We start from the raw sequence: 27,084 nt of genomic DNA on the forward strand, positions 1-27,084 counted from the left end.
GGAAGCAGAACAACTTGTATCGTCGACAGGTGCAGGTATAGTACTGCTGGTAGTAGCAGTACTGCCAGTAGAGCTGGTATGTGTCTCTATGGACGCGGGCCTTACTTTTTTAACCATTTATCCATTTTCGAGCAAATGGAATGAGCAGCAGCTACGTTTGGCTACATATGGACCGTTAGTGGATTCCTGCGAGAGAGTAACTGCTAATCGGACGATACACAGCTGTACATTTCGATGAAACATGGTGAAAACCCAAAATTGCCCTCCCAGGAAGCCTGTGTTTCAGACATAAGAAATGGATGGCGGCAAATGTTTTACTTTTAAACACGGACAAAACATTAATGCTAGTTCTAGGTCCCAAGAAACAAAGAGATCTTCTGTTGGATCTGACAATCTTGATGGTTGTACAGTCGTCTCAAAAGAAACTGTGAAGGACCTCGGCGTTACTCTGAACCCTGATCTCTCTTTGACGAACATATCAAGACTGTTTCAAGGACAGCTTTTTTCCATCTACGTAACATTGCAAAAATCTGAAACTTTCTGTCCAAAAATGATGCAGAAAAATGTATCTATGCTTTTGTCACTTGTCACTAGATTAGACTACTGCAATGCTCTACTTTCCGGCTACCCGGATAAAGCACTAAATAAACTTCAGTTAGTGCTAAACACGGCTGCTAGAATCTTGACGAGAACCCAAAAATGTGATCATATTACTCCAGTGCTAGCCTCTCTACACTGGCTTCCTGTTAAGGCTTGGGCTGATTTCAAGGTTTTACTGCTAACCTACAAAGCATTACATGGGCTTGCTCCTATCTATCTTTCCGATTTGGTCCTGTCATACATACCTACACGTTCGCTATCGTCACAAGACGCATGCCTTATTGTCCCTAGAATTTCTAAGCAAACAGCTGGAGGCAGGGCTTTCTCCTATAGAGCTTCATTTTTATGGAATGGTCTGCGTATCCATGTGAGATACACAGACTCAGTCTCGACCTTTAAGTCTTTACTGAAAACGTATCTCTTCAGTAGGTCCTATGATTGAGTGTAGTCTGGCCCAGGGGTGTGAAGGTGAACGGAAAGACACTGGAGCGACGAACCAGCATTTTTTCTGGCTGGTTCCCCTCTCTCCACTGGGATTCTCTGCCTATTACGGGGGCCGAGTCACTGGCTTACTGGTGCTCTTTCATGCCGTCCATAGGAGGGGTGCGTCACTTGAGTGGGTTGAGTCTCTGACGTGATCTTCCTTCCCCCCTCGGGTTCGTGCCGTGGGGAAGATCTTCGTGGGCTATACTCGGCCTTGTCTCAGGGTAGTAAGTTGGTGGTTGAAGATATCCCTCTAGTGGTGTGGGGGCTGAGCTTTGGCAAAGTGGGTGAGGTTATATCCTGCCTGGTTGGCCCTGTCCGGGTGTATAGTCGGACTGGGCCACAGTGTCTCCCAACCCCTCCTGTCTCAGCCTCCAATAATTATGCTGCAATTGTTTATGTGTCAGGGGCTAGGGTCAGTCTGTTATATCTGGAGTATTTCTCCTGTCTTATCCGGTGTCCTGTGTGAATTTAACTATTCTTTCTCTCTTTCTCTGTCTCTCTTTCTCTTCTCTCAGAGGACCTGAGCCCTAGGAACATGCCTCAGGACTACCTGGCCTGATGACTCCTTGCTGTCTCCAGTCCACCTGGTTGTGCTGCTGCTCCAGTTTCAACTGTTCTGCCTGTGGCTATGGAACCCTGACCTGTTCATCGGACGTGCAACTTTGTCCCGGACCTGCTGTTTTCGACTCTCTCTCTACCGCACCTGCTGTCTAACTCTGAATGATCTGCTATGAAAAGCCAACTGCCATTTACTCCTGAGGTGCTGACCTGTTGCACCCTCTACAACCACTGTGATTATTATTATTAGACCCTTCTGGTCATCTATGAACGATTGAACATCTTGACCATGTACTGTTATAATCTCCACCCGGCACTGCCAGAAGAGGACTGGCCACCCCTCAGAGCCAGGTTCCTCTCTAGGTTTCTTCCTAGGTTCCTGCCTTTCTAGGGAGCCACCTAGCCACCGTGCTTCTACATCTGCATACCTTGCTGTTTGGGGTTTTAGGCTAGGTTTCTGTATAGCACTTTGTGACATTGGCTGATGTAAAAAGGGCTTTATAAATACATTTGATTGATTGATTTGATTAATGTGACTGGATGTAAATTATTTTACTAGGCTACCTGTATTTGACATTGTGTTATTTCGCTGAACACTAGATTGTTTAATTAGATTTTTGGCAGTGAAACAAGGCTACTCGGGCGAGAAAAAAACCTCACCCAAATGGATAGCTCCATTGGAAAACATAAATGGACTGTTTGAAAATGTGTTATTATTTTTAAAAATGTAGATGTGAATCACATTTTTGTTTGGCATTGCGCGTGTTGTTCGGCATTGCGCGTACCCCAGTTTGGGTAATACCTGCTCTAAACCATAGTAAAGAATAATATTAATTCTGCAGCTTTGTTAGACTGTCAAAATAACAAACAATAACATTTGTTATTGCTTGACAACATACTGTTAAAGATGAATCAGAAAAGATACATTTTCAAACTCATTTTGGATATGCACGTATCTAAATGTTTAATTGCAATTGCACAGCATATTTGTCAATTTTATCCCCATTCTGAAAACTCAGAGACAGGTCGGGTACATTGGAGAAGAAAGAAACAGCATTTGGTTAAAATACAGGAGACATGTCCACCATTTTGTCTGCCTCTGGGTTATGTACTGTACACTCCTTTGAGACCAATGACAAAGGCAATATTATACATAGTTTACAATTTAAAGGTACATGTTCCCAACACTGGTCCTTGTGTACAGTACGCATTTTCCTTGTAGCCTTGGACTAATGCACCTCATTCAACTCATTGAGAGCTTGATGATAAGTTGACAAGTTGAATCAGATGTGCTGGTCTAGGTTTACAATAAACATTTGTACTGTTGGGGGTACTGGAGGACCAGGGTTGGGAAACACTGGCCTAGAGCATATCAAAACATTATCCCACAAACAAGCTACAGGGAGAGGAAACTACAAATCGTTTGTCCATCATTTCTGATAAACAAAGGGTGGGTTCATGATGGACATTATTTTGTATATTTTGTTTAAAGTTGCTGGAGCTATGGATACAAAACTGGGGTATTCACCATGCTGCTCAAGAAGGAAGAGTGAATTTCAGAGAATTGGGACTTCTGAATAATGGACTCTACCCTCTTCCTTGGCAGCATACAGAAATGTCCTAGTTGGCTATGAAACAAAAGCATCTTCACCTCCCTCAGGGACAAAGTGATTATTATGTTCCCCTTTGTGCTTCTGACCTTAGTTGTGGAGCATGGTCAAAGAGCAAGTAATAATAGCCAACAGCTTTCCCCTTTAGAATCAGTGTTGAATGAAGAGCGATTTTCGACACACTCTGTATCAATGCAAATCTTCATTGATTGTGCATTGATACTAAGTATGAAGAGGTTCGCTGTTCATTCAGAATTTAATATTCCTGCTCCTTAGCAGCTTGGATGGCTGTAGGATATATTTCCACACATCTAAACCCTTGAAATCAGTCACTTTGTTCTTTAGTTCGTCTTGAGTTTATCCTCTTTGTGACATGTGCTCAGGGGCTCCCCCTAGCTGCTGATCTTGGTCAGCATCTTGTTGATGGCCTGCTTGACGTGGGTGGTGGAGCTACGACGCCTGGCCTTGCCCTGGACCGCCTTGCGACGCCTCAACTCGCGACACAGCTCATGGAATGCTTCCGCCACCATGCCTCCTTCGTCGGCGCATGCCGAGCACTCGTAGAAGGCGCACGCCATCTCGGCGGCCAGCCGCTCGCCCTCCTCTGTGCCCACCTGTCGGGCATGGTCTAGGTCGGCCTTGTTGCCCACCAAAACCAACGGGACATTCTTGGGTTTCTTGACTTCCTCTAGGAGGCCCCGCAAAGGAGCCACTTCGTCGAAGCTGCCCCTGTCAGTGATGTCATAAACGATGACGAAGCCGTCGCCCCAGCGCATGTGGCTCTCCTTCTGCTGCGTGTCCTCCTGAGGTAAAGATACAGGAGGGAAGGATCTTTTTAGCGACAATCTTTTGGCAACTAGCTAGCTAATTAGAATACTGTAGGGACCAATAGGCCCACTTGTTGTCTGGCATATCCACAAGGCAAAGAAACAATAGCTCTATGCGGGCCTTCATTGAACAAGTGATGGACAATTGAGGCATCTGAACTGAACAGAAGAACTTCCACTAAGTTTTCAGCTGCAAATTATTGACTGCACATGTTTCTAATGAATTCAAATGCTTTATTTCTCCTTTCTCAACATAATACGTGTTCAATCCCCCAGATTTTAACAATCGGCTACCCTTCTGAACTGGGTGCAAATTTCAGCAGCTGCTCCTGATTTCATCAAGTCGGAACAGCCAGTACTGTAACAAAACTTACTGGTCGTGTGAGGAAAAAAATGAAGTCTTAAACTTGCGCAAGCAGGAGCCAGAGATATTCTTGACCTCCAACTGTTATTGGCAATAATAACACTGTTACAATAACTGTTGCATAACTCACAGTAAACGCAGTGATACTTGACATCTATATAACTGACTGACTTTTGAACTTGAAGAAAGACAGGTCTAGCAACGCTCGGTTAGGCACTCACCTAAACTCTCACTCCCTGCACTCTCAAAATAGAATACAATGTAATGAGAGAAGGATGACTTGGCTGGACGTGTCACGGGGAAATTAGCAGCAGGCAGAACACCTACGTACTCAAACTAGCAGCAGCAGCACATTTATCTTGGGATGGAAGGCCTATGCTGCTTGGTTCTCTCCCAGATGGAAAGTATAATGTGTTTACCCAACGGCTGATTAGAACAGCACAGAGCAACGCTAGCGAGGATTTGGTCTAGCTAGGACTGCAGTGGCTCTGATAAGTCATTATACAGTAGGGTTGAATTGGGATTTTCAATTGACTATTAATTATTCTTACTCTATTGCCAGTCACAGTATAAACATTTCTCTACACAAACGTTATTGTTTTCTGTGCAAAGTTGCTGAAGCTCCAACCTGTCCGGCTGTGTCAAGGATCTCCATGGTCACAACCTCATCATCTATGGTTGCTTGATGGCGATATGTTGATTCTGGAAAGAACAAAAAGACAAAAGGGAAACCCCATTTAGAAGATGGTAACATGTTTATGTCTATCATGCACAGTTGAGCCCACCTGGTTGTTAAGGTGGTCAATGAACCCCATTAAGTTTAATTGCCTCTGGTTTGCTTCAGGGCAGCTTTACCAAGAGGACGAGAGATGGTCAGGTCTTACACACCTGGCTGAAAGATACAGGTGTGAATGCTGCCTATGACCCTCTGTTTTACCTCGATGAGGAGTCATTTACCTGAATTGCCTCTTGTAAAAAAAAAACATCTGTGTAAACTCACAAAAACCCAAAAAGGCACTTTAGATCTCCCTGTAGAGAGAGATTTCACTGCTGTCTCGACCGGAGAACACGGCATTATTTAGCAAGCCTGTTGTGTTTGTAAATCTCATCTTTTGCTCAGTTTCCGATTGTTACTCAGTGTCTGCTCAAAACTTTTTCAAGCATGGTGGGTGGCTACTATTCAAGATGGCGGGGGTCTGGAGTATAACCGTCAGTAACACCAGAACGTTCTGTTGGGGTGTTAGCTAGCTGTGCATGTCCTCATCCCTGCCTCTACCCAGGTGCCCTCTGGGACGTAAAACGCTGTGTGCGTGCGAGATGTCACCGAGCGCCGTGAGTGACCGCTAGGGTGTTGATTTACTGCCTTTACTGTTGGAGGGTAGCACCTTTCTGAGGGGCGAAGCCTGGGTCTCACACGGAGTCTCACGGGACGTCCCATTTCAGCTGCCACACATCCACACACATGCAAGTGCACACCTGCACACACGCACATACACACAAGTACACACAAGTACACACACACACACACACACACCTACTATGTGTTTTTGTGTATTGACAGCATGGACAGGAGGGCTTGTGGATGATTTAATGGTCCAACCTACATATCTGAAGATCTTAGGGAGGGCCAACACCACAGTCATTTTCCTGGCAGTGAATAACTCATTTCCTAGCGAGAAGCTGGAGCCTCTAGCTGCTGTTGCTGTTATTTTAGAATGCTGAAAGAGAACGTCTCATACCAGAATATTAAATGGAAACATCAACAGATCTGTCAATAGCAACTTCTATCAGCCCCCGTCTCAAGCTGTTTGTACTTGTTAACTACTACGACCCTTAGAAATGTTTTGCTCATTCCGCTCACTTAACTCACTGGATTGCCAAACATCCATGATATGATTCAGCCAAGCAGCTGCTTTCCTATTTGTTTCTATCTGTGCTATTTATTACCCTAATTGTGCAATGTCATATGACCTCAATAAATGAGATTAATAGTAGATTTCCAGTAGGTAGTAGTTATATAGTTAATTCCTCTGCCCATTTTATTGAGGAGTGACTTGGTAAGAGGTCATTCCATGAGCTAAATAAGATTAGATCAGAGGGGGTATAAATTGTTGTTCACAGCTACATTCGGAATATGCATGAACCTAAAGCTATCCTGTTGAATTAATGACAACTAATTTACATAATTACACTGCTCACATGTTTCCCATTGAGTGACAATGAATGGAATTCTCTCATTCCTTTTCTACAGTAGAGAGGAGATAATATTAGCGGATGCGTGTGTTAGCTGGGCAGGGTGGAGAAATAAATTGCTTACAATTCAACAATAACAGATAACCACCAAACATGAAAACCCATAGAAATGCATTACTCTGAATTCTTTATTTGGGGGGGAAAGTCTCCTGACAAGACTGCCGCAATGAGCAGGGTATGCCGCCATTGTCAAAATATTGGTGTCATGGCAACAAGCATGACAATGCTCCAGATCCAGGAAAATGCATACACCCACATAGATTCTATGATTATGGGAAAGGGGTATGCTTATACTGTGTGTTCATGTATTTATATATTAAATTGTGTAAATTCCATCCCAAAAATGCTTTTCCTGATATTAGTCATTGTAGCAATCTTTTGTAATCATATTTAATTGATCCCCCTTGTGCAGGTTAAATCCTAATCCTAACTCCTAACCTCTGATAATACAGATCACAATTGAGGGAACACCAAAAAAGAACACAAGGTTTCAACAGCGATCATCATATTCCTACAGTTTAATTATTTACCAATATGATAATGAAATGGAAAGCGCTCTGTCGTAAAACAGCTTCATTTTGCACGGCTGAGAAAACAAATAAGCAGATGGCGTCTCTTAGAAGTCAAGAGAAAGACGTGGTAGAGATTTCCTCCAGATTTCCTCTTACTTTCATAGCTTCATCAAAACCATTTGTGTATGCAGACTGCACCTACTGTAAGCAAATTAAGTGCTTATTGAATGTCAAATCGAAACAGATTGCTGTTCATTTCATTACAGGCATTTTGAGGTGACAGCATGGTGTTGATTTAATCAGAGAGCTCCACTTTAAGGGTTATACTGTATCATCATATTATGAAATGACCAATTTAGCAGACTACAAGGCACGTCATTAAAATCATGTTACTTTTCTGGACTCACATAAATCACCGAAGAATATGTGTAACCTACAAAATACACACACTGGGTACTGTTCGCAAAAACATGATTAAATTGCTTCCAGACCCTGTTCTGAAACTTCATGAAATTAATCTGTCGGCATTGTAATTCAATATTCTCCTCAAAGTCCATGACTCTTACAGAGCTGTGAGCGCTCTCTCTCTCTCTCTCTCTCTCTCTCTCTTTCTCTCAGCCCAAATCCTTCATCTTTCATTCAACCCTTGTGTGATGATGTCAGGGAATAAGCTGTGGTGGGTACTAGGTTTATACTCCTGAATGCTGTTCGAATAACAAGCACTTGAGCCTGCACCAAAAAGAACACCACATTCAGAGGGAAAACGGGGAAACTGTCAATGGGAATCAGAGACTTGGCTTGCAGTGAGAAAAAATATATTAAATATCTGCAGGATCCAATTCCTTTTCCAGCTAATTGTTTGACAGCATGCTATAAGCATATCTTAGACCATTGGTATTTGTAGGAGTATACTGTATGTATATATAGCATCCATAACATTGAAATGTCTGCATGCAATGAGGCTTAATGCCTATATCATGTTACTGCTTCCCATGCCAACAGTTGGGTTTGTGCCACTTCTAATGAGGCTGACTCTGTACATAGCATGCCATCGCACCATGAACCGGACAACCCCAATATTGTTCTAGCTTCAAGCAAAACATGCCACAATAGGCTTTTCCTGCCAATGACAGGATGTAGGCCTACTACACGAACCTCCCCTTGCACAGTCGCTGTGGTCAGTTAGCCTAAATAAGAACCTGATTAGCCTGTGGCTACTATCAAATGCTACCGTCTACAGATCTAGATTGTAAATCTTCTGTAGCCTTCACGCAGTGAGTGAATTCCCTTAGATTGGCACTTACATTCCACACACTGCAATGGGCACACCTTGACTTAGTCATAGTCAAACACATTTCTCTGGAAAAGTGTAAAACCAACAACTGGCGTGAATGAATGGTGCTTCGCCCTTAAACATCGCCTCTCTCCCCGTCTCATAATCACATAGCAATCATAGCATGTTAAATCCCCGACCAGGCTAGGGTTGTGATGTAGTTTTGCTTTAAACAAAAACCAGAGAGGTCAGGCCTAACTTAAAAGGCCTATTGTCAGGAAATTAATCTGTATGATGTGTGGAGGAGCTATGGGGGAAATATATTACCCCATGGGGAGTGATTGTTATTATTATTTCGGTTGCTATCTTGATATGATAAATCGCAGCGATAGAAGGCTTTGACCAACACAGCACAGCCATCTTTGGATCAAAACAGCCTTTGAGGTCAGATAAAGCCTTTGATACCCAAAATCATAGGGAGAGTGCTTTACTGGCTGCACGAAACACACTAAGACCAGTGTTGTGCAGGTTATTTTCAATGCTGCCTAGGACAGCAGGATGAGTAGGTTGGGTGTCTTACCAAGCGTTGGGTCATACTCCCAGATGAAACGTCTGGTCAGAAACCTCACCACTAGAGCTGTAGAGAGAGGGATAGATGGGAGAGAGAGATTAACATACTGTGCTGTAATCTAATTCATTCAATTAACTTAAATATAGAGCAAGCAAAAACATGAAGATAGGATTACGTCTTGACAGACAGAGATAATCAGTTTGGGTGGGATGGAACACTCTCCCCACTCAGTATCAGATGCACAGAGTGCTCATCTGATTATGCAACAATTTCTTCAGTTCAGAGGAACAACAACCTCGCTCTGATATGCACATCTAAATCAGAGCCACTTACAAGCAGGAATATATTAGAGACAGATGATTGTAGGCCTTAAAGGGACCATGTGCATACAGATACAGCAGCATGTCATCTGAATACAAATATGTATTAGCTGTCTGAATTGTTTTACATCCTCAAATACAGTGTGTTTCAGAGACTCAGCCTGCTAGACCAAACATCTGTTCCCCAAATATCTAATGACCATTCACCCCTATCTTTTCATAGAGAGTCACTTTGTGTCTTTGTTGTCATAATTGTGAAAAGCCATTTCATCCAATGATAGTCATTCCCATAGAAATGGAATAGAACACTACACTCTAAAAAATGCTGGGTTGTTTGGATGACCCAACTGCTGGGTTGCAGGCATTAGGACACTTAGCTGGGTTGTTTTCTTTAATAACTGATGGGTTATTGATGCTGGGTTATTGAGATATGACCCAGTGGGTCAGATCAGAAGACTGGAGGGGTGGCTTAGTAGGGGCGTGTGTTTCAGATAATTATTTTTGGCCACCCGTTAAAGTAAATGTGAATCTGTTCTGTTGTATTGTTATCACATGTTAAGGTTGAACACTGATACCTTTGTGGCTTAAATGAGGATTACAAATGTTAGAGTTCCTAAAGAGGCTATGCATTTCTCAATGTTGGGACAACATATATCCTAATATTGCATCTCAATGTTGTGATATGTAAATAATAATGTTGTGAAATGTATATTAGAATATGTAATGTGCAAAAATATTCAATATTTTTTTGTATTTTCAGTGTACAAATTTAACATGAAAAGGGATTACATTTGCTTTCGCGGGTGTCCAAAAATAACTATCTGAAAGCCACGCCCCTAATAGGCCATGCCTCCTGAATATAACCTATGGATTACATTAAAAAATGACCTAGCTGCTTGGTCAAAATAACCCAGCGTGTGTTCTGTCCAATATTTACCCAGCGCTGGGTTACCAAATAACCCAGCATTTTTTAGAGTGTAGAACGGTAGCGCTATCGGCATTCTAAAGGTAGAGTCCCAGTTCAAATGATTAAATATCCTTATGTGCCACGGGATTGGAACATTGACCTCCTGTCCTTTTTGTAGAATTATAAGCCCAATAGCTGTAGTCGCTGTAGCCACTTCCCTGTGGTTTAGAAGAGTGTTGTCTTACAAAGGTAAAAACCGCTTCAGAGGACGATTAGGTTTCTACCTATGATTAATCCCACTCCTCACTTCAGTTGGATAATACTTTAAATGATTGATGTTATTATGGCTGCGCCATAAACTATCATCATAAAAGTTAAGCAATGCCATTCCTCTCTTTATTAGGCTACTGAAAGGCTGTTGATTGTGATCTGATACATTAAGTGCATGTAGTGCCTTTATTTGACATTAAGAGAGATAAAATAAGTGTTGTAGAGTGTGTTATTTATAGTGTTAACATTTGTCAGTTGATAGTCTAGTAACTCCAAGTAAATACAATAACCGGGGACACTGCAGACCTAATTGCCATTCAATTAGTTTGAGATGTGAAGATCAAATCAAAATCAAATCAATTTTTATTTGTCATAGGCGCCGAATACAACCGGTGTAGACCTTTACAGTGAAATGCTTACTTACAAGCCCTTAACCAACAATGCAGTTTTAAGAAAAATATGTGTTAAGTAAAAAATAGATAAGTAAAAAAAATATGAAAAAGTAACAAATAATTAAAGAGCAGCAGTAAAATAACAATAGCGAAGCTATATACAGGGGGTACCGGTACAGAGTCAATGTGTGGGGGCACCGGTTAGTCGAGGTAATTTAGGTAATATGTACATGTAGGTAGCGTTAAAGTGACTATGCATAGATAATAAAAAGAGAATAGCAGCAGCGTGAAAGGGCGGGGCGGGGGGCAATGCAAATAGTCTGGGTAGCCATTTCATTAGATGTTAAGGAGTCTTATGGCTTGGGGGTAAAGCTGTTGAGAAGCATTTTGGTCCTAGACTTGGTGCTCCGGTACTGCTTGCCGCGCGGTAGCAGAGACAACAGTCTATGACTAGGGTGGCTTTAGGGCCTTCCTCTGACACCGCCTGGTATAGAGGTCCTGGATGGCAGGAAGCTTGGCCCCAGTGATGTACTGGGCCGTACATAATATATAATAAGAGCTTGGTAATTTCATCCAATATGTTATCTATGTAATAGGTATTCAAAGCATTAAAGAAAAGTGTTTTCCACAAGTACATCGAGTAGCTATCCAAATAGAAAAAGTAGCCAGGCGGCCCCCGACCAGGGTTCGAAATGTTTTTCCGAAGGAGCTCTATTTTGGTAGCCTCTGGTACATTCTAATGCCTTAAGTCTGTATACACTACCCAGCTGATTAGCCAATGACAGCCGCTAATGGAAAACACTGCTGCAAATCACAGCAAGCTTTCGAATCTGTCAACTTGATGTCCACTCAGTCAGAACAGTTAGGGACAGTTCTAAATTTACTGGGGTGGTCCAAAATAGGGGAGGGTGGCAGGTAGCCTAGCGATTAGAGCATTGTGCCAGCAACTGAAAGGTTGTTGGTTTGAATACCTGACCAGTCAAGGTGAAAAATCTGTCTGTGTCCTTGAGCACGGCACTTAACCCTAATTTGCTCCAGGGGCACTGTACTACTGACCCTGTAAAACAACACATTTCATGCATCTATCTGGTGTATGTGACAATTAAACATCTTAAATTGCCAAGCTTCGTGGAGTTTTTTTTAAAATTGTGCACAGGGGAGGCTAGTGTGTTTTTGTCCCCTGGTTTACATTAGCTCTTTTGAAGGCTTTACTATATCAATTTATTCCATCCTAGCCACATTTCCTCATTTGCTTGCACGCTCCTCCCCGATATCAAGGTGTTTTGGTATTTCCCTTATGCACTATGCTTTTCTGCACGCTAACTTTTACTATACCACAGATCAATATAGCCTACTAGTCTGTCTATCCTGCCTTCTATCCACCATTCATAGTGATATTGGTAGGTGGATCATTTGTACAAATCTGCAATAGGCTAACTAGAAATCACACCCCACATAAAAGCATTTAATACATTTTTAATATGAATCCACAACAACAAATAGGAATAGCTGATAGGCAGCGGAGAGGCCAGGTGCATCATTTCGCATGAAGAACAGTGAAGACATGAAACACACAGCTCAAAAAGCACCCCTTATTGATCATGTTCAGGGACAATACAATTATCATTCCTAGACTAACCTACACCACCACAATACAATGAATAATTGCATTATTGTTTTCAAGCGAGTACAAAATTCTACTCTAGGCAGCAGTGAAAATGTCATTTGAATGAATGCGCAGAAGCCCCTGTGATTTGAATGTTTCATTCTATTTGGATCAGTTGTGGGTCTACTCTGGACAGTCTAGAAAGGCACAGTAACAGGCCAGTCTGGCTGTATTTTTACTTCTGTTACTGAGATGCGCTATCTGTTGCAGATCATCATTCTTCCAAGTCGTCCTATAATAAGGTGGCCACATATGCTCCCGTCAGGCCCAGTTGTTCAGGAAAGCGTTTAGCCTCCTCTCCAATCCGAAAGGCTATTCCTCGCACACCTAGAATCTAACACTTCAATATATCATAAATATTTGTCATTTAACTTTTCAAATGTATTAGCTTTTATGTGACATAAACACAACCAGTCACAATGTTTTAATGTAATTAGGCTACTTAAAAGGTCTCCTGTAGGCCAGGCATGCGCACGTTCGTCCAAAATATAATTCCAGCATCCTCAAAATGGCTTGACATTAACCAGGTTTCCATCCAACCTTTTCATGCAAGTAAAGTATGTTGCACTTTTTTTTCATGTCGTGGGAAAGAACGCATTTTATTAGGCTAGATGAAATACATTATGATGAACGTCACAGGGTGGGGAAAGTGCAAGGTGACGAGGTTGATGCTCCTTTCAATAAATATTGAGGGTCTTATTCTGTTCCTGTGTGATCACGCTTTCCGTAGCCAATGTGATGAGTAAGACCTTTAAACAGGTCGACATTCACAAGGCCGCAGGGCCAGACGGATTGCCAGGACGTGTACTCCGAGCATGCGCTGACCAACTGGCAAGTGTCTTCACTGACATTTTCAATCTGTCCCTGACTGAGTCTGTAATACCAACATGTTTCAAGCAGACCACCATAGTCCCTGTGTCCAAGAAAACTAAGGTAACCTGCCTAAATGACTGCCGACCCGTAGGACTCACGTCTGTAGCCATGAAGTGCTTTGAAAGGCTGGTCATAGCTCACATCAACACCATTATCCCAGAAATCCTAGACCCACTCCAATTTGCATACCGCACCAACAGATCCACAGATGATGCAATCTCTATTGCACTCGACACTGCCCTTCCCACCTGGAAAAAAGGAACACCTATGTGAGAATGCTATTCATTGACTACAGCTCAGCGTTCAACACCACAGTGCCCTCAAAGCTCATCACTAAGCTAAGTACCATGGGACTAAACACCTCCCTCTGCAACTGGATCCTGGACTTCCTGACGGGCTGCCTCCAGGTGGTAAGGGTAGGTAACAGCACATCCGCCATGCTGATCCTCAACACAGGGGCCCCTCAGGGGTGTGTGCTCAGTCCCCTCCTGTACTCCCTGTTCACTCATGATTGCACGGCCAGGCACGACTCCAACACCATCATCAAGATTGCCGATGACACCACAACAGTGGTAGGCCTGTTCACAGACAACGATGAGACAGCCTATAGGGAGGAGGTCAGAGACCTGGCCATGTGGTGCTAGGACAACAACCTCTCCCTCAACGTGATCAAGATAAAGGAGATGATTGTGGACTACAGGAAAAGGAGGACTGAGCACGCCCACATTCTCATTGACGGGGCTGTAGTGGAGCAGGTTGAGAGCTTCAAGTTCCTTGGTGTCCACATCACCAACAAACTATCATGATCCAAACACACTAAGACAGCCGTGAAGAGGGCACGACAAAGCCTATTCCCCCTCAGGAGACTGAAAAGACTTGGCATGGGTCCTCAGATCCTCAAAAGGTTCTACAGCTGCACCGTCGAGAGCATCCTGACTGGTTGCATCACTGCCTGGTATGGAAACTGCTCGGCCTCCGACCGCAAGGCACTACAGAGGGTAGTGCGTACGGCCCAGTACATCACTGGGGCCAAACTTCATGCCATCCAGGACCCCTATACCAGGCGGTGTCAGAGGAAGGCCCTAAAGCCACCCTTGTCATAGACTGTTCTCTCTGCTGCCGCATGGCAAGCGGTACCGGAGCACCAAGTCTAGTTCTAAAAGGCTTTTTAACAGCCTCTACCCTTCAAGCCATAAGACTCCTGAACAGCTAATCAAAAGGCTACCCAGACCCCTCTTTTACGCTGCTGCTACTCTCTGTTTATTATCTATGCATAGTCCCTTTAACTCTACCTACATGTACATATTTCCTCAATTACCTCAACTAACCGGTACCCCCGGTACAGAGTTAATGGTAGGTCTATAGCCTCACTATTGTTATTTTACTGCTGCTGTTTAATTATTTGTTACTTTTATTTTCTATTTTTTACTTAACACTTATGTAAGTAAGCATTTCACTGTAAGGTGTTGTATTCGGCATGTAACATAACATTTGATTTGATGATGATCGATGCTTGGCAGCCGTTTGACCAACAAAAGTTGAAAATGCGATGGAAACCCATTTAACTTCAATTTTTTATTCCGTACATGGGAAATTAAGCACAAAAATTATTTTTATGTGCACTACATATTTAAGCACAGACTTCAATTTGGAAACACAACTCTGATGGGAAAATGTGCATATTGTTTTTATGTATATTTTAGAATTCTCACATGAAAATCTATCGCCAATTGGATGGAAACCTTGCTACAGATACCCTAAAGACTCTCGGAAGTGCGCTAGTCCAGTGTCACTTTAACTATACCTGCACATCATGATTCACCAGCAGCACCAAACATCTAAAGAATGAGCTACAGACCAGCCAAAACAAGCTTGTAAGAAGTGTACTTAAACTCCCCCCTCATACTCATCTGGAGGCTGAGCATTTTAAGCAGCTAGGCTGGCTATCTGTGAGGGGAAAAAAGTAGTGTTAATTCAACTGGGTTTGGTCCACATAATTATCACGGACTCAGCCTCCAGGTACCTTATTTGTTAGGGATGTCCACCAGCATAATACCGGAGCCAGAGACTGTAATATTCACTGTTTTAAATGTAAGAGTATCTGGTAAGAACACATTTTTATACACTGGTACTGTTGAGTGGAACAAACTACCACAGCAAATCAAAACCATACCAACCATAACCAATTTTAAAAAGCATGTCAAAAGCTAGCTAATGTGTGAACAGTATAACCTTTTGTTGTCTGTATCTCTGTAATGTGTCTATGTAATTGTATATGTATCTATGTGGAAAATAGGAACACAACGGAAATAAGTCCAACTTTATTGTGCAATCCCGGTCACTTTTAAAAAGCTTTGTACTGTGTGTATATACATGTATTATTTTAACTGACAAATATCATTTCCCACTAGCTGATCATTGTCTGCAGCCTGCTCTGATCGTAGTGTATGCCTAATGAAACAGGCAGGTCGAGTGAGCTTGTCTGCGGTGGTCGGCAAACCCTCAACCTTCTGACCCATATCCCTGCGAGGCATCGACTGTGCCACAAAAGCATGCTGAAGTGGCAAAGTCGATATCCGCATTTCTAAACGTTGCTACAGTTGTTATTTGTGGTCGTAAACATTATTATGACTTAATTCTATGAGGAGGGAGGGTGTGCAATGTTTTTTACAGTACAAGGGGAGGGTCATGTGAAAATAGTTTTCATGTTGGGGAGGGGGGTGCATTTTTTATTTTAACGACACCTTCAACTGTCCCTTATTTATTTCATTTGCCTCCTCTTGACAACGCGTCGCGCCAACATTTTGCTTGAAATTTGCATAAAGTAGAGCAGAGCTGAACCTTTTTCTACCGCTCCACTAGCAGGGCTCTCGCCGCTCACCTTCCCACAATCCCCTGCACATTTCTCTGCGTGCCCTTGTTGAAAATTAATGGGGGCAGAACTTCTCCTGCCAAATTCGTTGTTGGTGAAAACCCACTGTAAGGCGAAGGTCTCAGAGTTCAATGGTGAGAATGGCGACAGGCGGTAAAATGCAAGTAGTTTTGCAAGCGTCACGGTTCGTAGTGCTCACTCCAGTGAGTGGCGCCGCTGGCTCGGTGCTTGAGGCGCCAAAAGATTAAATTAGCTGTAGTCTTGAGCGGCCGCCACGCATTGTTGACCAATGTGCAAGAGTTCAAACAAACAATGTTTTAACGACGACATTCGAGCTGACAACAACCGGGACTACTGGTCTCTACACATGGTAGGTGAATTTTCTCGTGGTTCAATTGCCGTTTACTGTGGGCCGTCTGTAAGTGCCTTTAGACTCATGACCGAGTGACGCCACCTCACTGCGCAGAACCACAAACCTGGCTTGCTGCAGTCTGATTTGCCTTATCTTTAAACAGGCCACATGCTCCCACTGTGCTTCCTCGGTGATACCGTTATCTATCCCCGGTAATTTAGCGTCGCGCACCACCATGTAATCCAATTAAGACTGGGAGAAACCAGAGCTTGCTCTGTGTGGTCTGTCTGCCGGTAGCGCTACCCCCTGGAACTCTGCGGTGGGTGGCCCATGGTTTCCTTTCTCCTCTCCTTTCCTTTTCCTTGCCTGGGCCTCACTCAAGCCCTCATTAGCGTTTCAGACCAAATGACAGGTACAGACAGGCTTTCCCCCTTGCTTTTCCATTAGCCCCCCAAAAAGCCTAACTTGTAGGCCAGGGCACCCACCCGTGGTCCCGCCAGCACAGAGCCACAGGATCTCATAATGTACTGTACATGGAGAAAGGTTACAAAGCCCTGCACATTATTCAGGATCTGATCTCACCCCTACCAGGCACTCAATCAGAACCCAATGCCCTCAGTTGCATAGTGGCGAAGCAAAGTCTTGAAATATTGCTTGGATATGTACAGCTACTCAGGCACTCCATCCACAGCCAACAGGTTGCATTGTTGCTAGCATGATGTTGCTGTTGCTGAGGCATTAAAGGGTTGTTTGTTCTGTATGTATCTGCATGCCTTGCATCACTTGCTTCCCTCCCAGGTTGTGATTTATTGTGTAAGTGGCACTGCTCTTCTCTCTGTGGCTGTCTTGTGCCCGAGTGACTTCAAAATGGGCCCAAATGGCCTACTTGAGTCTCAGAGGGTATCGGTTTCCTCCTGTCAAGCGACAGAGCCCCTGCTTTTGAAAGGGGGATAATAGAAAGGCTATTATGTTGAGGTTGAGTGTCACCGACACGCTTCTTTTAGTCCCTATAATTAAACTAGGAGTCAGTTATTTTGACCTAAGAATGATTATTTGATGTTTGTAAATGGTTAGTTAGTTACTTGAATATTAGGTTTCAATATTTGTCATTTCACGGGCATGAATTGTGAGACACTTTTGACTGACCATCTATTTTTAACCACATATTTTCACTCCATTCCAAACTAAATTGTCCTCTTATTAGTTTCATCATGTTGAAGATAGTAAACAATCAACACATTACCAGTTGGGGATGATGTGTTACAGAAAGCAATACTGAAGCTTCTGACAAAGCCTTCCTTCATTAGTGAAAGCGAAGCCACAATGTAATACATCTACTGTATGTTCCACAAAAATGCTCAACGGTCACGTAATTGAGTGGTTCTTCACTAAATTGGGCTTTTCAATTCCTTGTTTGATTTACTTCGGCTCTGCTTGGAAGCAACACATTTTGCCACTAATGTGGTTAAAGTAAACTCAAACAGCAGCTAAAGTCATGCAGTTAGCAATTAGCCCCAGAACAAATTCAATGCAGAGCACAAGATAATTGGTTATTTTAAACAGCAGGTAGCCAGAGATGTACAACTAGGCTACAGACACATTCTTCTTCTCTTGTTCGCCTGAAATTCCCCGGTGACCGTCTAGGTCAAAGTAACTGTGCCTTTTAGCGCTTGGGATTCCAGGTAGAAAGAACAAGCAATGGAGCGTGAAGACTTGTTCGAGGTAAGATACAATATCTGATGTCAGTGCTGTTCAAATTGAACCAGACTCAAAATGCTCAAAAGGCTTCGGATGAATTCCTAGAAAAGTAGAGCTTTTACAGACAATGTGCTTCCATAAGAGCGCCTTTAAAAGCAAGAGTTTGTTACTGTAAATGTCTCTTATCAGTCCTAGTCTAAAACCACAAGCTTGATGAAAAACTTGGTGCAGGGCTCAAAAACACAATAATGGCTACTCCGCTCTTTTCCTGCCAGGCTGTGATTCAGTAGATGAAAAAGCTCTTAGAAACCTGCATTTTATTAGCACAGGCCAAGGGGAAAAGAGCTTAATCCTCCCCATCTGAATAGTGTGGCAGCTGCCCCGCAATATCTAGTGACTATCTGTCCGACACACTGACTACTAGATCAATAGCCTCCGAGGAGCAAGGACTGTGGACTGTTACAACTGGGCTGTCGTTAAGATCAATAGCCGAGCCTTGGGAAAGAAGAAGATCAGGGCAGATTTCACAATAAAACTGAAAAACAAAACAAGCCCAGACTTGTTCGAGAATTCACCCAACATGTAGTCTATGCAGTGATCAAAAAAGAAATGAACAGTTTTTATAACATGGGCCAAAACGTCAGAGTAGGAGTGCTAGGATAAAGGTCCCCTCTGTCCATGTAATCTTATTCATCATGATCTAAAAGGCTAAACTGATCCTAGATCAGCACTCCTACTCTACGGGCCCAAGACAAACAGAGAGAGGAGGACCTTTAAGTTTGCTGTCCCATGTCAACATAGCAACCATGGGAGGTGATTAGCAACAGGTTCCTTTTGTCTCGGGTTGAACTACTTACCTTTGTAACATCAGAGGGAGAATGTCCATCTGATAACAAACAAAGCAGAAGCAATTAGCAGCTCCCAAGACTTTGTTCTAGACCAGTGCCAGTGTTACTTATTGAACAGGTCCCTATTGATTCCACCACTGCCACCAAACAGACACCCCACAGCCCCAGGGTTCCAGCTTGCTTTCCGGGGTCATAAAAACTGCTGTGAGGTTCCTCTCTCTCACGAAGACCTAATCTCTGTTTTTATTTGTATTTTTTTATTTAACCTTTATTTAACTAGGCAAGTCAGTTAAGAACAAATTCTTATTTACAATGACGGCCTATGAACAGTGAGTTAACTGCCTTGTCTGGTGGGTAGTCTACACTAGCTTGGTTTAACAAGCCTGGTTTTACCAGGCTAAGCCTCCACAGTATAAGTATTTACAATTCATTTCACCCCTCTGTTTGAGATGAATCTTTCATTCAGTTATTGATGTTTTATGACTACAGAGCTGTCATGCTTGTTGCAGGTCCACTTGGGACATTGTATCTCATGGTTTACATTAACTGGCCTGGCGCTGAGATCCAATCAAAGTTGAAGTAAATCATTAATTGGAGTGACTGTTTGGGTCGTTGTAATAGCATTCCTCTACACAGTATCCAATCATCTCACTGCTGCTCCATTCAAATGTTGCCTGATTGAAAACATGTAACTTGTTTATATAATATATATATTATCTTATAATAAACTCCTCCACAAAATAAACAATGTAAAACCCACATCAAATGTGTTCTGAAAGCAATTTCAAATGTACGCGGTCACAACCATGGAAACAAATGTATTCTTTAGCACTGCTGAGGACATGACTGTATGGAATGTGAAAAAGAAAAATCATTGGCTACAGTGCAGGTCCAATGTGTCATGCACTTCATGTTGCCGCCTCGTGACATTCCCCTGCCTCTCATGTGACAAATGGATTTCTAGATCAATTATGGCAAGGGGTGCATGTAGGCCGGGCCCCATAGATCTTACAGCGATCACCATGACGATTGATTGCTGTTGTCTAGCAGATCTGCCCTACACAGGAAACAGGGCTGGTGGAAATCAAATAACTGTCGATTTAATAAGAGGAGTAACAGAGTAGGTGTGCGTTTTCATACATACTTGTTTTCCCATTGTCCAATCCCATCGCACCACTTTGACAGTACGTGCAGTGCCAAAAGTCGGTTTGAGTTGGAATATCCCATTAATCAAATATGATCTGAAGAAAGTACTGTCTTATTCTTGAGAAACTGCCTGTAGCTACGTATTACCTATTTCAGAGAAAAATAGCAAAAACTAAGATTTGTCTAAGTGTGTTCTGGCAAATATAGACTGGGCTCATTCAATTTGATCCTCTAATACCTTACAAACCTAATGCCCACTGTGAGGATGATTACAATTAACAGTATGCGAGTAGGCGTGTCACCAGCTTTACATAAAATATATGGTATGCAATGTAAAGGTAGAATTCAACTGTACAGAATACTGTAGAAATAGTTCAATATGCGGTCTCGTAGTACGTCTCAAGTTAATTTATCCTTTGAATAACACAAACCTGTACACTACCATTGAACACTGCATGTTTATGCTTCTATTTTTATCACTTTGTGTTGTCTGCCTCTTTATATGCAGCTTGAGTTAAATGTAGCAGGCATTTTAACAAGGTGGATATAGTGAACTGGATTGACCTTTATATTGTAAAGAGCAGTTGGAAATCCATTAGTTACACTTAAGGCTTTTTGCTTTATTCAATAGACAAATGATACTGTAATTGTGGGTAAATGGGCAACACACAGAGATACGCACAGCCATAAAGTGACAGCTCCATTAGCAAGCCTTTCCAACATCATAGACTCCAGTAGTCGGGACCGACTCGAGCCATGCTGCAAAAAAAATACCCTGGTCACTTCCTGTGAACACGAGGTCACCGCTCTGTGTCGGTCTCAGCGTCCAGCGGAAGCTTTCCCAGAGCCCCTTTCACCGCCAGACGCTCTCTTGGGCATGTTTGTGTTCCCTGGGTAACAAGGCTCTCCAGAGACATTGATAAACAAGACTTGAAGGGACATCAACTACAACGTTGCTAGATAAACGGAAATTGATACGCCAAAGGAACTTATATAGTCAAGAGTCTCATTGGACGGAGACATGGCTGACTTCCACGATAGTTTGTAGCCCTAGTAAGAAGATCCTGGCTCAGATTATTTTGTAAATCATTATTGCCAATTAACTGTAGTGGCCCTAGCTAGAGCTGTATTTGCATGAGTCAACACTTTTCTTTCCAGGGCCTCTCTGCTCATCAGTGGGTATCATGTCCCTTGTTTCGTGATAAGAACGTGTACACTATAACTAATAGGGGCCCAAACAAATATAATGACAAATGTGCTAATCCCCAAACAGTCAAACTCCAAAGAGATGAGAAATTAGGGTAGGTGATTGATATTTTATTAAATCTCTAATTTCATACAATGCTTAATTAGTAGGCCTAATATTTACAGAAGTGCCAATGCTATCAAGTGCAAACAGACATTTGTTGGTTACTAGTTTGAGCTACAGTATGTCTGACTGAGTGACACACTACCTTCTCTGCCATTTCCCCGGACTCTGAAACCAATCATCTTCCAAAAACAGAACAAATAAATGACCTCTGTTACTCCAAAGCGCTGCACAATCTCACAACATTAAGATAAGCAAATCCTTCCTTTCATTAAAAACCATCATGAATCACAGAATGTTCCCCCTGAAAGCTGCAGTAGGGGAAAATGAATACCTCCCTTTAAATACCTGTGTAAGCAGCCTGCCTCCAAAACTGGCACGTCATTTAAATGCTGTATTTTTTTTTTTACACACACCAGTGATATGCAGTCAGGGTGTGTGTATAATCTATTAAAAAAAAGCTGTTATGAAAAGCCAAATAAAAAAGGAAATGATATATAACAAAATGGCCATTCTTTTTTGTTATCTAATGATGTTCAGTATGCTTCAAATCCCAAAATGTGCTAGAACTACATGAAAACCTCATAAAGGTGCCAGGGTATTCATGCCTTCCTTCCAATCCATTCAAATCGTTGATGCGCGGGGCCGTTCCTGACATATTTTGCACATGCGTATTGCCTAAACATGGTGTGTGGGTAAGCTTTGGCCGTGCCTACATAATTTGCCGCTCGCATCCCTTGAACTGAACAAAGCTAGATAGCTAGCAAAAACCACCTGACAAATGGACACTATACTGCACCTCAAACTATTTTCCAAGTTGGATTTCTAAGGAAAACTATATACAATTCAGAGATGGAGACCAACACCTACACTTCCTGACCATCAGAGGAAGGGACAGAAAAATCATCCAATCGAATGCACCACACTCGGCCTGACAGACACAACAACCCGGAGCAGACCGTCAATCACAGAGGAGAGGAATGTTGTACAACATTTTGGACAATAGTGTTCAAATGAAAGCCAGATCATTTTGTAATTTTTTGGGACATGTTCTTCAAATGGGAGGATAGTCAATGACGAAAGTTTGGCTCTCTATCAACTGCAATCAGAACCTAACCAGTCTAGAAAATATGGCTTATACTGTATGTACTGTAATAGAGCAGGCGTACACTATAGATAGATATACACTACCTCTGTACTTTTCCATATGCAGTATGAGGTCACAGAAGAGGCAAAGATAAATCATGCCATCTCTGCAATAGCTGGTGATTAGGCCTCAGGCTATATCATTCCTGTTTGATCACAGCATGTAGACCTATTAGAGAAGCGCTTAAAGCACAGAATGATGTTAATGTAGCCACGGGACATGAAAAATAACCATGCACTCTATTCAACCTGATACACCTCATCCCTTATTATAGTATATATCCTTAAATGGGTGTGTAATTACTCACTTGTTCAGTCAAATAGAACTCAGATCCTTTCAATACACCTTCATTGGCCTAAAGGACTATAGAGGTCAATGGAGATTGCTTTTGATTGTATTAAACAGGTCGCTGTATAGGAAAGCCTCTCACGTTTACTTTGAATGACTGGGAGATCCCCCGAAGGAGGGTCTGACCAGTGTCGCTCAACTTTGTACGTGTTCCAGCTCTTTATAAACATACAAACAATGGGGGCATGAGAAAAAGAGCCTTTCACTCCTGGCCCCTACGGCAACGTAAAGTAGGACACTTGGGAGAGTATGATTTCTCCCTGTTCTAAGGGCGCAAAAGGACCAAAACCCGGGATATTGTCGGTTGGGACTCTGGGAAGGGCGTAAGGTTTCTGATAGTCCATTGAATCTCTAATCTGGCCAATGAACAATGGGGTTCTACTCGTATTCACCCTGGCTAACGTGTGTCCCAGGTGATTAAGTACACATGATTTGACATTGTGTGAAATATTTGAGACGCATCGCAGTTTGAATACTACCTGCGACACGGAGGTTACTAAATAGATGACTTCACAGGGAATGGATGACTAGGAATGGAATGGTTTATTTATTTAAAAAATACTTGAGCTTAGATATACATTTATGAACAGTTAAAGAGAAAAGACCGAAAAACAAAGTGGGTGTTCTACTGCTCAACTATTCCTAACTTTAACCAGAAGTTTAGCCAAAAATAACCCTACTACGGATGATACATAATTGCATAACCATATGATTTTGTCTTGTGTTACACTCGACTTAAAATATTTAAGTTCTGCATTGTGTTACGGACAACACCTGGAAACATAGTGTTGTATTAAAAATCAGCTAAAAACCTTCATCCAGACGATAGATCTGAACAGATCTTTGTGTCTACTTAATGACAGCACTTAATGACAGAGTGAAATCTAGAACCTAAAAGGGTTCTTTGGCTGTCCCCATAGGAGAACCCTTTGAAGAACCCATTTTGGTTTCAGGTAGAACCCTTTTGAACCCAAAAGAGTTCTACCTGGAAGCAAAAAGGGTTCTACAAATGGGGACAGCCGAAGAAACCTTTTGGAACCCTTTTTTTTTTTTAAGAGTGTAGCATTAGAGTGTGTTGTGTCCACCTGAAGACAAGCATTAGAGTGTGTTGTGTCCACCTGAAGACAAGCATTCGAGTGTGTTGTGTCCACCTGAAGACAAGCATTCGAGTGTGTTGTGTCCACCTGAAGACAAGCATTAGAGTGTGTTGTGTCCACCCGAAGACAAGCATTAGAGTGTGTTGTGTCCACCTGAAGACAAGCATTAGAGTGTGTTGTGTCCACCTGAAGACAAGCATTAGAGTGTGTTGTGTCCACCTGAAGACAAGCATTAGAGTGTGTTGTGTCCACCTGAAGACAAGCATTAGAGTGTGTTGTGTCCACCTGAAGACAAGCATTAGAGTGTGTTGTGTCCACCTGAAGACAAGCATTAGAGTGTGTTGTGTCCACCCGAAGACAAGCATTAGAGTGTGTTGTGTCCACCCGAAGACAAGCATTCGAGTGTGTTGTGTCCACCCGAAGACAAGCATTAGAGTGTGTTGTGTCCACCTGAAGACAAGCATTAGAGTGTGTTGTGTCCACCCGAAGACAAGCATTAGAGTGTGTTGTGTCCACCCAAAGACAAGCATTAGAGTGTGTTGTGTCCACCTGAAGACAAGCATTAGAGTGTGTTGTGTCCACCTGAAGACAAGCATTAGAGTGTGTTGTGTCCACCTGAAGACAAGCATTAGAGTGTGTTGTGTCCACCTGAAGACAAGCATTAGAGTGTGTTGTGTCCACCTGAAGACAAGCATTAGAGTGTGTTGTGTCCACCTGAAGACAAGCATTAGAGTGTGTTGTGTCCACCTGAAGACAAGCATTAGAGTGTGTTGTGTCCACCCGAAGACAAGCATTAGAGTGTGTTGTGTCCACCTGAAGACAAGCATTAGAGTGTGTTGTGTCCACCCGAAGACAAGCATTCGAGTGTGTTGTGTCCACCCGAAGACAAGCATTAGAGTGTGTTGTGTCCACCCGAAGACAAGCATTAGAGTGTGTTGTGTCCACCTGAAGACAAGCATTAGAGTGTGTTGTGTCCACCTGAAGACAAGCATTAGAGTGTGTTGTGTCCACCTGAAGACAAGCATTAGAGTGTGTTGTGTCCACCCGAAGACAAGCATTAGAGTGTGTTGTGTCCACCCGAAGACAAGCATTAGAGTGTGTTGTGTCCACCCGAAGACAAGCATTAGAGTGTGTTGTGTCCACCCGAAGACAAGCATTAGAGTGTGTTGTGTCCACCCGAAGACAAGCATTAGAGTGTGTTGTGTCCACCCGAAGACAAGCATTAGAGTGTGTTGTGTCCACCCGAAGACAAGCATTAGAGTGTGTTGTGTCCACCCGAAGACAAGCATTAGAGTGTGTTGTGTCCACCCGAAGACAAGCATTAGAGTGTGTTGTGTCCACCCGAAGACAAGCATTAGAGTGTGTTGTGTCCACCCGAAGACAAGCATTAGAGTGTGTTGTGTCCACCCGAAGACAAGCATTAGAGTGTGTTGTGTCCACCCGAAGACAAGCATTAGAGTGTGTTGTGTCCACCCGAAGACAAGCATTAGAGTGTGTTGTGTCCACCCGAAGACAAGCATTAGAGTGTGTTGTGTCCACCTGAAGACAAGCATTAGAGTGTGTTGTGTCCACCTGAAGACAAGCATTAGAGTGTGTTGTGTCCACCTGAAGACAAGCATTAGAGTGTGTTGTGTCCACCTGAAGACAAGCATTAGAGTGTGTTGTGTGTTATTGAGGGTGGACAGATTCACTTAGGAACTCAGCCATTCACAGCCACTCAATTTGCCAAAAGGGTGCCACAGGAAAACAAATACATTAAGTTGAGCGTTTCCTCACAAGCCCTGCGTCTTAAAAAGCAAAAGAAACCAACAAGAAAATGCTTAATAGATCCACCATTCCATTTTAAAAGCCGTCCTACTCTCCCGAGACAAGGCAGGGTAGTCTGTTAAAAGGGAGAGAACTGCTAACGATGACTCACTCACCACTAAGGAGACCAGCGGCATAGAGAACTCGTGACGAACTGGGGGCAAGCAAGGCGAGGGAGTGAGGAGTGGGTAGACCTACGTATGTATAGACAAATAATCTGGGAGAGCATTTTAGTGCATGGTCTAAAAATAAATACATAAATAGGTTAATAAATAAATAAATCATGTACCAAAAGCCCATCTTCCTGCGACACAATTGCTCCAGAGAGAGAGAGAGAGAGAGAGAGAGAGACAAATAGGAGCTAGATGAGTGGGTTCAGTGGAAGTGTGTGTGAATGCTGAGGTAGACGGAAGAAAAGCAAGGTCTTTTGACAGCTCAAATAGATGTAAGCGCCGAGGACATCCTGTTCCACTGTGAGGTCAAAATTATGCTCTGGGGTGTAGATAATACGTTCAGAGAGAGAGAGAGAGCAAAAGGGAGGAAGGAAAGAGGAGAGGAGATGCTGTTGGAATTGTCGATGCAACATGTGTGCCAATATGTGGCAAGCATACATATACTGTAAGCCTTGTTTATACCTGCTACTAACCCTTTGTCCTGATCTTATCCACATTCTGATTGTGCTCACATTTTTTGGACAGGTGTAGACGATTAAAATACACATTGTGATCAGATCTTCCTAACCACACACACACACACACACACACAGAGATCTGTATCACCTGGCCACACTTGCAGTAGCTTTCCCCTCTCAGTTTCTTAACACTCCAGCATCGTAAACAAACACCACCCAACAGGCTGACTACCCTCATTTCGCCTGTCTAACCCTAAATAACCCTTCCCATCACTCCTCTTTTACACTTCTTTTCTCTGCCCCATTTTCTCTCACCAAATCAACCTCTTATCAGGACAAATGACCGAT

At 42.8% G+C, this 27,084-nt stretch overlaps 1 protein-coding gene across 1 annotated transcript in view; it reads right to left on the bottom strand.

The window, feature by feature from the left end:
• Window positions 1-2,582: 2,582 nt before the first annotated feature.
• Window positions 2,583-27,084, bottom strand: part of LOC106576046 (ras-related and estrogen-regulated growth inhibitor) — a 39,144-nt gene continuing 14,642 nt past the window's right edge. The window contains exons 3-5 of the mRNA XM_014152875.2: window positions 9,064-9,120; window positions 5,074-5,147; window positions 2,583-4,057 (exon numbers count right to left, since the gene is read on the bottom strand). Coding sequence (XP_014008350.1) covers window positions 3,647-4,057; window positions 5,074-5,147; window positions 9,064-9,120 — 542 coding nt within the window. The 3' untranslated portion in view covers window positions 2,583-3,646. The remainder of the gene's footprint in view (window positions 4,058-5,073; window positions 5,148-9,063; window positions 9,121-27,084) is intronic.

This window comes from Salmo salar, chromosome ssa17 (assembly GCF_905237065.1).
Source record: "Salmo salar chromosome ssa17, Ssal_v3.1, whole genome shotgun sequence".
NCBI classification, from domain to species: Eukaryota; Metazoa; Chordata; class Actinopteri; order Salmoniformes; family Salmonidae; genus Salmo; species Salmo salar.